Raw genomic sequence first — 11,371 nt, forward strand, 5'->3', positions numbered from 1 at the left:
GATCAAGAGCAGTTATGATATCATTTATGACTTTAAGTGTGGCAGAAGTGCACCCATGACCAGCTCGAAAACCTGATTGCTTGTCAGAAAGACTGTGATGGGATTCGAAATGATGAATAATTTGTTTATTAACAATTCTTTCGAAAACCTTTGCAATGCAAGGGAGGATAGAGATTGGTCTATAGCAGTTTGGGTCTAATCTATCCCCTCCTTTAAATAACGGAATTACTGCAGCAGATTTCCAATCTTTCGGTAGTTCTGATGAATTGAAAGAAAGGTTGAAGAGACTGGTGATGGGGGTAGCTATGATTGCCGCAGACAACCTTAAAAAGGAAGGGTCCAGATTGTCTAATCCTGATGATTTAAAGGGGTCAAGATGCTGCAGCTCCCTTAGAACATCTACTGTCTGGACATGGGCAAAGGAGAAACGTGAGAGATTATTACAAGATGCTACAGAGGGTGAGGGGCCATTAATTATGGTCAGGTTCGCCAAATGAAAAGCACAACCGGCCATGGCAAAATGCTTATTAAAGTTCTCAACCATAGAAGGCTTGTCAGTGGTAATAACATTATCTAGCTTCAGAGCTGTAGGCAGCTGTGCAAAGGTGTTCTTATTCTCCATAGATTTTACTGTATCCCAAAACTTTCTAGAGTTAGTGCTGCAATTGGCAAATTTCTGTTTGAAAAAACTAGCCTTAGCATACCTGACTGCCTGTGTGTATCGATTTCTGGCTTCGTTAAAAAGTTGCCGGTCTCGAGGGTTTTTCGTCAGTAATGCCGTACGCCATAAAATGTTCTTATGTTGGCTAAGGGCAGTGAGTTCTGGAGTGAACCACGGGCTATATCTACTTTTAGTTCTGAGCTTTTTGTAAGGGGCATGCTTATTTAGAACAGCTAAAAAAGCATTTTTGAAGAATGACCAGGCATCCTCAACTGAAGGGATAAGATCGATATCCTTCCAGGATACCTGGGCTAAAGGTATAATAATGAAAGCTACTTGATAATAATGAAAGGGAGAGGGAGAGATATGGATAATACTTTAATGCGGACTTCTTATACAGTGTTTATTCAGCTCTTACAGTGGTTTTCTAGAGTGAAATTGACGCTTCATCTTTTGTGTGATGTACAATAAACTTCATTGAACTCATCAGTATATTTTTTACAACATTCGGACGCGGTCCGCTACAACAGGCTTGTACTGTTTGCAGTCACGTGACTGTGTTGACGCGCGAAATTCAGATGGAGGGCAGGAAGTGAAGAACGCAATGGACGAGATGGAGGAAAGTCCGTACTGTACTACTTTAGACGCTATTACAAGAGAAATATATAAACAAAAAAAACTAAACATATGTTGGACGTGATCCATACGTTATGAATAGGACCGATTTTCAACTGAATTGAAAGATTTGCCTGCCATTGAGGCGGTAGATATCAGCAACTACCTCGTCTCACAGACATACTTTGACTTTACAAGGTTCAAAAACTGGTACGTTGCACAAACAGACACATAAGCTGTATTAACTCAGCTTTGACGAAGTGATCACTGACACACACGGGCATTTTCCCATTCGGCTACTCCCGACCGCAGACGTAGGTTTGCAAGGCAATTTTTCCGATGTTTTTCTGTCAATTTCTTGTATTTTCCCCCCTTATGAACAACAAATTTTGGCACACGATAAAAACTCCTCGTGGTTTGATCGATTTGAGCAACCATAAACGACGCAAAACATAGGCTTTTGAGTTTGTTATAGTGATTCCTAAATATAGAAAATCACTTCCTGCCCTCCATCTGTATGTATCGCCATGGCAACGCAGTGACGTGACGTCATGTGAAAACAAGCTATTGTGGATAAAAGAAAGATGGAAAAACAAGTTATAACCGTAATTAAACTAGACTATACCTGTTCAATCTCCATACAGCATATATTATCTGGCTCTGTGGGCATTATTGTACGACTCCGGGTCGACATGAACACGGCTACTTAGAGTTTATGTTTTGATATTATCATTCCGTGAGATGAGATTGTCCTGACACACGTCCTGTGAGCTCGTGAAGCTCCACCCTCTGGGCCGGCAGGAGCTGCTCATTTGCATTTAAAGGGATACACACTAAAACGGTGCGTTTTTCTGAGCCTCAAAAAGTGTCAATTTAAACATACTGTAAAAAAGTATCTGTTGGGTATTTTTAGCTAAAACTTCACATACACACTCTGGGGACATCAGAGGCTTATTTTACATCTTATGAAAAGGGGCATAATATGTCCCCTTTAAATTAAAATGTAATATTGTTACTCCTGTTACCCTAAACTTTTTGCCCTTCTACAGATATAGTATCCCAATATATAATTGTGTTTATAGCTAAAATGGCACAATACATATTCAGAAAATGATTTGATGCAAAACAAATTCAAACCTTATTTTAATATTTGAGAAGATTGTAAACCTGCAGCGACTATCACAAACGGTGCCAGAATCAAGAAGCAGTTATGAATCAGAAATCAAAGATTGTTATTTTCCTACATACACAGACGCTTAATGGATCATATTTGCTTAAATGTGTGATTTCTGCTTCCCAGTATCTAAAACCTCATGAAAGATAAAAAGTGTAAATAAACGTTTTAAAAGGGCACATGCTTTTACTGGCAATTCGACCTGATCAGTGTTTGTATAAAGTGTGTTTACGTGACTTGCACAATCATTTATTTTCACTGACTGGAACAATATGGATAAACACTGATTTGTACGTGTTTTCATTTCTTCATGCAAATTATCATAAAACTTCAGAAGTCAAGTTGTGTGAAAATATGTTTATGACACTTAAATTCGTCTTGAAACAAAGAAAGTCATACAGGTTTGGAACGACATGAGAGTGAGTAATGAATGATCATTTTTAGCTGATCTTTTTAGCCTTGATATTTACAACAGGAAATAAAATTACAAAATCAACCCAGCATTTGACAGGCATTTTACTGAGTAAACACTTTCCAAGGACACTCAGTTAAACAAACATATGTTTGAATTGTTGTGTGTTTATTTACAGGCATTGACGTGGACTCAGTATTCCTGGCTGCTGATTGGCTGAATCTTAATACATATAAATGTAATGTTCTGATTGGCTCAAAAAAGAAGCAGACATGTTTTACTGACCAACCAAAGAAGGCTTAGAAACCCGGGGTAAGTTTTTGGTTTAGAAACCAAACAGAATTAATTGAATCATTATTTGGCAATGTAATGCAATGCATCCCTTCATTTCCATTGTGTTTTCACTGTTAGCCATTATTGGGCTGCATGTGAGTGTTCAGTCCGCTGGAAAATCTTCTGAGCGGAGCATCGAAAGATCTTTCGTATCGTTGCTGACTGTGTCGAATGGATTGAAGGGGGGTTCGTGGGGTCAAAGGGAATTTTGTCCAACTGGAACATACGCCACGGGATTTAGTCTGATGGTAAGTTGAACAGTGACTCATGAAAGTGGTTTTGATTTTCTAGTTTTCCAGTACAAATATCTAAACATTCTTAAATCAAGATACACTTACTGGAGAAGAAGCTAAATGACTTGAAGTGAGTTTGAGCTTCAAACAAGAAAAAGTATCTGGGTTAGAAAATATCAACTTTATCAAGATTTTTTTATGATTCAATCAATTCCTGAAGTGTAAAAGCAAGTCCTGTCAACTTTATTCCTTCACATGTCAGAAGTTTTATGTAGACTTTAACCCGCTGAGCCTCTTCATTTTGGGGTCAAACTTGGCTCCTTCGCTGTCAAAAGTCACAGAAGTTTTGAAATGTAACTTTTTTTTTTCCAGGGAAATCAATGTAATTTATTTTTGTACAATAATATTTTTTGATTATTATTTAGAATTGTAAGGGAGTTTTATGATACTATGCAACATTCATAAAAAAAATTATCAGCTGTTTTTTCCACTAAAGTTATTAACTAAATGTATTTCCACTAAATGTATTTGTTTTCTTTTTTTTCAATAAATGCAATATTTCAGATTAAAATAGGGTGAAGGCCTTTGAAATCCATTTTTTGAAGTGACAATAGTATCATCTGGAGGTGTTAAAAACTTAAAACCTGTAACCGCAAATTGCTCATTATTTTAATATTGAGAGGCTTTTGATTCCCTATAATTTATGTTTTATAAACAAATACTGTGATTGGCCTGGAGTTTGTGTGTGTGTGTGTGTGTGTGTGTGTGTGTGTGTGTGTGTGTGGTGTGTTAGTAAATCTCCACCTGCCATGAACATTATCAAATAGAGGATTGTATTAAAGGGGTCATGACATGGTTTTTTGTTTTGTTTTATTATGTTCCCTTAGGTGCAATTATAGTATTACTATAGGTTTTTTGTACAAAAAAACTTTAAAAATATAGTGATTTATGACCTTTTCGCACCCTGTTTCTCACCTCTGATTCAAACAGTCTGTTTTGGAGGTGTTTCCCCTTTAAGAGTTCAGTGTTAACGCCCACTGTTATGATTGGCTAACGTCAGTGCTGCTTATGCATAAATTATTAACGTTTATCATTTTGTATCACACGTAGACTACACAATGCTCCACCACGTGAAACTTCGGTCTTCCGATCTTTTACCATCGTGTTAATTCTCAATTGATTTTGATTCAAATGCACGATGGAGGGAGGGAGAGAGAGAGAGAGAGAGAGAGTTTGAAGGCGCGCGCGCGCGGCCGGGGCTCTGTCTCTCTCTCTCACTCTGCTCGTTCTTCAGTAACATGCCCTGTCACACTCATTTGATCACTCACCGTTCAAATTAAGCTTTGGCGGGCTGCATAAGCTGCAAATAAACTGCATCCGACTGTTTTCCCTGACGTCTGGATCGTTCGGCAGCGTATTCAAAGACTCAAACAGGAACAGCACATCTGCGTAGCATCGCAGTCATCTTTTAAACAGACCCACTCGCTGCACGACAACGCATGCGATGATGCGAAATGAGGCGTAGTTGTCTTGCGCTGGAGGCGGTCATATGCAAACGACTGGTACGTCACTTCGCACCGTGACGTCACTTCATACCATGGATCTAGAACGAGCTGTATTTAGAGCTTGATTAAATAAATGCTTCGTTTATAATGAGGAGGACGTCTTAAAGGAGAACTCCGGGCAATTTTTAAGTTAATCTTGATAGTTAGACCTTTGTGAGTACTGACTATAGAAAAAAAAACGAACCGGATTGGTGCTTGCTACGCGAAGCTGCGACCGCGGATGCCCAGAGCTCCCACTCAGCTAAAACGGCAGCTATGGGGGCATGGACATAAAGAGCGTTTTTGAGCCTCTTAACCGACACAAAATTCAATTAAAATGTCTGTCCAACATGAACAGGGACCCTACATGTGAACAAGATGCGTTTAGCAACTTAGCCATTGTTTCAACTCACCTAAATAGTCTTTTAGACGGCAAGCTGTAGTCTCGCGCTGCAGTCCCGTGCTGTAGCCGGAAAAGGTAAACAATGTCCAGGTGGGAGGAGCGTTGATCATGTGCGACGAATTAAGATCAGAGTTGCTTACAAGTGAAGAAGAAATGGTTCGTGTTTGTGCCTTTCCGAATTGTGGCAACAGAATGCGAAAATATAAGAGCTTAAATTTTCATCGTCTTCCTTTTCATGACCTCGAGATTCTGCAGTTGTGGCTAGTTGTACTTCAACTTGATGTGCAAACTCCCGTAGAAGTACTACGCTCTAAAGATTACCGCATTTGCAGCGAATACAATTACAATACAATTACAATTCAAGTCGAAGAAGCTAGTGAAATAATTAAAGCTTTGTAAATAAGACTACAAAAACATTCATGCACATCTCTCCTCATGCAGTGTGTGCCCAAATGGAAGGATAAATAAATGTTACATTACCTCCACAGTGGTTGCACCCGTCTTCGTACATGGAATGGCATTTTTCTTCAAACGGCCCCGCTGTGTTGTGTAGTCATCCTTGTCAAAGTGTTCGCTGCAAATGCGGTAATCTTTAGAGCGTAGTACTTTTACGGGAGTTTGCACATCAAGTTGAAGTACAACTAGCCACAACTGCAGAATCTCGAGGTCATGAAAATGAAGACGATGAAAATTTAAGCTCTTATATTTTCGCATTCTGTTGTCACAATTCGGAAAGGCACAAACACGAACCATTTCTTGTTCACTTGTAAGCAACTCTGATCTTAACTCGTCGCACATGATCAACGCTCCTCCCACCTGGACATTGTTTACCTTTTCCGGCTACAGCACGGGACTGCAGCGCGAGACTACAGCTTGCCGTCTACAAGAATATTTAGGTGAGTTGAAACAATGGCTAAGTTGCTAAACGCATCTTGTTCACATGTAGGGTCCCTGTTCATGTTGGACAGACACTTTAATTGCATTTTGTGTCTGTTAAGAGGCTCAAAAACGCTCTTTATGTCCATGCCCCCATAGCTGCCGTTTTAGCTGGGTGGGAGCTCTGGGCATTCGCGGTCGCAGCTTCGCGTAGCAAGCACCAATCCGGTTCGTTTTTTTTCCTATAGTCCGTACTCACAAAGCTCTAACGATCAAGATTAACTTAAAGATTGCCCGGAGTTCTCCTTTAAGCTATGAAACTTGCAGGAAGTTTTAATAGTACATAGATCTCTTATATACCAAAAGATCAAGGCAAATTTGGTTTCTCAGGTCATGACCCCTTTAATGTTTATGCTGTTTTTTCTTTTGTTTTTTAGGTGGAAGAACCTGTTTTTTGGGATAACACAGCACTCAACGGGATTCGTCTTTACTGTGTCAGTCGGACCTCAGACTTAAATAAGGAAATCTCCGTTCAGTCTGACGTGGGAAGGTAATGGACTCTATGCAATGAAGTAAAACTAGTAACAGCATGTTTACTTTGGGTTTATGAAGAATTCTTACATTAAAGAGCAGTTTCTTCACAAGCTAGATTTATGAACTGTGGATTATCTTGAAAATAATTACTGATTTAATCTTCATTGTCTTCAATAAACCTTCAAAAAAGCCATAAATTGTGTCTTTTCTTCAGATGGGGTGAGTGGACAGATGTCAAGTGGTGTCCTTCAGGATTCTTGACAGCTTTCCAGCTGAGAGCCCAATCTAATCAAGGAATTGAAGATGATACGGCCGCAAACAACATCAGGTGAGTTTGTGGCAGAACAATCATTCTGAATTTGCAATTCAGGGTCTCAGTTTTCCCTCATCAAGCATATGAATGATATTCAGAGCAACAACACGACTTTTAAGTGTTATATTTCTTTTACACAAGTTCTATAAAACAGTTCATTAGTACTTCCGCTAGTTCATATATTTCTTCTCTGCTGGAAAAAGAAACCTTCCAGAAAAAGTCAAACTTCATGTTTAAAGTGCCCCTATTATGCTATTTTAAAGGTACAAAATTGTTTTCTAGAGTCTCGGTTTAAGTGCATCCAATTGCCAGTTGCCAATTTAGCTGTCTGACAGAAAATATGTAAATGAGAATAGCTTTATTGGACATTCAGCTATATATATTATATTAAAATTACAATATGTGAGCACAGATTATGAAAGAAAACAGATGTAAACTGCCGACAATTGGCGCAACATTTAGCGCAACATCTTTCCATTGAAAATAGGTTGGTCAAAAAACACTTTCAATTTTCTCAATAATATCCACTGCAGTATCAGCTCTTTTCTCACAGTGTCTGAAACAGTTTGTCCGTAGATTCAGCCTCTTTAAACTCCGCCTCTCTGAGAGCTGCTCTGCTCTGATTGGTCAGACGGCCCAGTGTGCTGTGATGGTCAGAAACTAAACGCTCATTTTCATATCTAAATCTCAGCTCTTGATAAACAGTGATCCGAACAGTAATGATGTCATGGGTTTTACCGTATCAATCTCATCAAACTGGATTTGCTTTGTCAGCAGAAAACAGCGTCTTCTCGACACGAACAACACGAACCAAACTCTTCCAGTCTCAGATAAACTAGTGTTTGAGGGCGGAGCTAAGAGACGCTGTTCGGCCAATCAAGACCAGAGGCTGGCATTATGCAAATTAGTTACAAACCTATGTATGTTCAGCAGGAAGTGAGGCTTGAATTATACTGACGACTCGTTTCAGGCAGTTCAGAATCGATTCTTTCTTTTGGGAGACAAAAACTCCATTTATCTGCACTTTGAGACTCTTACATTCACAAACAGCTCTATTACACACTGCATGAGGGCACTTCAACATAATACTGTCACATTTATTTCAGATTCAACTGCAGTGGAGGTTCTGTGCTTCGAGGAGACGGCACAGACTGGGGCGATTGGGGAGACTGGAGCATAACGTGTCTTGGAAGAGGAATCTGTGGCATCAGGACACGGATAGAAGAGCCACAGGGAATCAGCGGAGACGACACCGCTCTCAATGACGTGCGCATGTTCTGCTGTGATTAAGGTGATGTGATCGCAATCAAAAACTCAGACTTACACACACTGCAGATCAACTAAATCTGTTTATTCTTTCAGGTGTAAGAGGATGACAGCAAGAATAGCAAGAAGATCAAATGGATGGTAATTATTGATAATCATATGATAAACTAACATGAACCATGTCATACAACAGCTTTGTAAGGGATAATGCACAGTCATTATCAAAAAATAAATCCTAACCGGGTGATCGGGACATTAACATCCCGCCTATTATTGGAATTGAAATTATTTTATTCTTTCTTGTAGGTTAGTGATTCTTCTGAAGACTCCTGAACTTCTGCTGTCAGTCAAATATCAGCATTAAAGACTTTCTAAACAGAACCTTGTAGTTTCACATTCTTTTGCACATCACTTGACATCAGATCGTTCATTACATTATTGCATGTGGCAGATGGTCTACAGCCACTTATATTGCATTCACAGTAATTGTCTTATCCGTTCATGCATTCCCTGGGAATGACCAACATACTCTACAGAAGTGTTCGCCAACCCGTCGATCACTGTCCCGGTAGCTCCCGAATATAACAGAAAAATATGCAAAAAACCCATTATTAAGGCTCGAAATTGCGACTATTTTGAGACTCAAAATTTATTTGGAATCATTTCTGAGAGTAGGCCTACAAAAAATTGTTGTGGTGAAGAAAAAAACAGCAGCTGGTATCGAAAAAACAAAAAAAAACAATCAAAAACGGGGAAAAAACGGCAGCTGGGGTCCTCCTCCTGCAATCACTGCCTTGTTCCCACTAAGTCTAGCCCTTATTTTCGTCATGTTGGGAGATCCTGAGGGAGAGAATTTAATTGGCGCTGGTGATTTTATAATAACGTGTATTTTTGTTTTGCTCCTCATGTCTCGCGTTATCTCTGTCTTCAAATGGTAAAACTTACCTGTGTGTCCTTATTGGGAGTTATTTCCCTGGCGCTCCACCAGGGTGGCGTAGTCGGATTAATTTAATAGTGATTCACTTTTCCCTCCACTTGAGAATTGCCACACAAAGAATGAATAAATGCTTGGTGAAAAATATGCCCAATTCCAATAGCTTTAACTTCTCCAGAACAAGTAAGGCATCGAAAAATAAGAATAGTCTTTATAATTTATATTTAAATGAATTCCCTGTTTGCTACTACTGTTGGCTGAGCTGGATATAGCTTGACACATGCAGTTGTATAGATGAGGAGTAGTTGTATAGAAGTTGATACAGTTTGTCCAATGATCATTTATTGTTATTGGTGTAGATATAATGTTACAAAAAACTTGAGGCAAAAATAAAACAAAGAATTAATCTATAGTAGTCTGGCTTATATGGTAACAAAACGGCTTGTCACGTCATGGAACCACATGGCACACCACCACACGTTCAAAAGACTGTTCGCCCTCTCTGCCACACCAGATACTGTGTCTTCCTGTCTTTAGGGCCTTTTCCTTTGGGCTCCACCTTCAGCCTCCCAACTGTCCTTTAGGTGGCAGTAAACAGACCTGTGGTCATGTGCAATCACTCACTCACAGACGCACACCACTTTTATAAGAAAGAAACATGAAATCAACTCAAAGCTCAGTTTGGCTCCTACATACCGGCCCCTCAGTTTGGCTCCTACATACCGGCCCCTAATTGTGTTTGTAGAGGCAAAAACAATTACTTTTTTAAATGATAAATGAGCCATTTCTACTAAAACCCCAAACAATTAATTTACATCTTATAGTAAAATTCAAAATGAAACTCAAAATTGAATGAGTCAACTTATCTTCAATGTTCTTGAATGCTCAGGACTTATTTACAGAACCTTCGTCACCCGCTAACAGCAAGCAGATTTTGGACACTGGCATTGTTTTCAGCTTCACGACCCGGACATGACCTCTGGCGTCAGGTTTGGCCTCAAAAATTTTTCCCAAACTGTGAGGAGCGTTATTGTCTGCTATCAAGACGCTGTCGCCTGGGATGAAATATCTTCTTGCTCTTGACCATTTTTGTCGTTCTTGAAAAAGAGGGAGGTATTCAAGAAGCCAAATCTTCCAAAACAGCTCTGGACCTGTCTCCAGCGTCTTCTGTGGTATCGATCCAACCTTGAAAAGACTCCAGGGGGCAGAATTGGGTTAGTTCTGAGCGACAGAATATGATTCAGTGTTAGGGCCTCTAGATCTTGTGGGTCACCAGGGGCCGGTTGCACCAGCTGTGCGCAAGTTACAACTTAGCCTAGTTTTGACGTAAATGGGCACTAAGTTACAACTTAAGAACTACTAAATATTTTTACGTTGCACCATTAAACTTAGTTTAAACGTAACTCTACGTTCTAACTAAATATTTACGGCAGCCTCCGATCAGGAGTAACGGTTGGAATAAAATATCAGACAGACTGATCTGCATCATTAAGCTCTGTATAAGCTATTAAGTAAGTTCTTTTACCTGACAGGCTTCAATTCTTTAGACATATATGATAATGCTGACATTTACACTCACTTACATTTTAAGAGAGAGAACATTATGTGAAAAGATAACTTTGTTACCAGCTCTTTAACACCAACCCGTCCTACAGTGCCGCTGTGTGCATCGGTCTATGCTGTGCATGTCAAATATCAGTCATAATCAATAAACGTAATATCTTATGTTTTTTGTATCAATATTTATTTATCCTTATTGATTTAATTTCAAATACAGTTTCTGAATGTTATTTACATATAAATACACTTGTGTTATTTATGATCAAGTATCGCATTTAATGGAAACTTATTTTTACCGTACGTACCCTACGTGAGGCAAAAGAAGTTAGAATGAAGGATAAACTGAAATTCATGGCATTTCAACGCAACTTCTGCTCACATATCTGAAGGCTGCTATTGGTTCATCGAGGCTAAACGTCATATTATGCGACTACGCATTACTTTACGGAGAGTTTACGGTCTACTAGCTACGTTCTACCTTACGAACAAATGGTGCAACGGAATATAGTACAG

The 11,371-nt window shown here is 39.3% G+C and overlaps 1 protein-coding gene across 2 annotated transcripts; it reads left to right on the forward strand.

Annotated features, from left to right (window-relative positions):
• The first annotated feature begins 3,048 nt into the window (after positions 1-3,048).
• Positions 3,049-8,745, forward strand: LOC143730771 (vitelline membrane outer layer protein 1 homolog). Of its 2 annotated transcripts, XM_077221359.1 has the most exons (7): positions 3,049-3,174; positions 3,274-3,443; positions 6,689-6,801; positions 7,000-7,113; positions 8,205-8,389; positions 8,461-8,505; positions 8,671-8,745. In XM_077221359.1, the coding sequence occupies exons 2-5, from the start codon at positions 3,441-3,443 to the stop codon at positions 8,386-8,388; spliced, it is 414 nt and encodes a 137-aa protein (XP_077077474.1). In that variant the 5' UTR covers positions 3,049-3,174; positions 3,274-3,440; the 3' UTR covers position 8,389; positions 8,461-8,505; positions 8,671-8,745. The 2 variants fall into 2 exon arrangements, with proteins under 2 accessions (XP_077077474.1, XP_077077473.1); XM_077221358.1 differs by lacking the exon at positions 3,049-3,174 and having other exon boundaries at positions 3,200-3,443.
• The last annotated feature ends 2,626 nt before the right edge of the window (positions 8,746-11,371 follow it).

This window comes from Siphateles boraxobius, unplaced genomic scaffold, assembly GCF_051911475.1.
Source record: "Siphateles boraxobius isolate OS27281-9 unplaced genomic scaffold, OSU_SipBor_1 81, whole genome shotgun sequence".
Lineage (NCBI taxonomy): Eukaryota > Metazoa > Chordata > Actinopteri > Cypriniformes > Leuciscidae > Siphateles > Siphateles boraxobius.

What these genes read in the sequence shown, in the direction of transcription:
- LOC143730771 (XM_077221358.1), top strand. Translation starts at nt 3,237, where the DNA reads ATGCATCCCTTCATTTCCATTGTGTTTTCACTGTTAGCCATTATTGGG. An exon ending in CCACGGGATTTAGTCTGATG is followed by an intron (nt 3,444 to 6,688) that starts GTAAGTTGAACA and finishes TTTGTTTTTTAG; the next exon opens with GTGGAAGAACCTGTTTTTTG. An exon ending in GTTCAGTCTGACGTGGGAAG is followed by an intron (nt 6,802 to 6,999) that starts GTAATGGACTCT and finishes TCTTTTCTTCAG; the next exon opens with ATGGGGTGAGTGGACAGATG.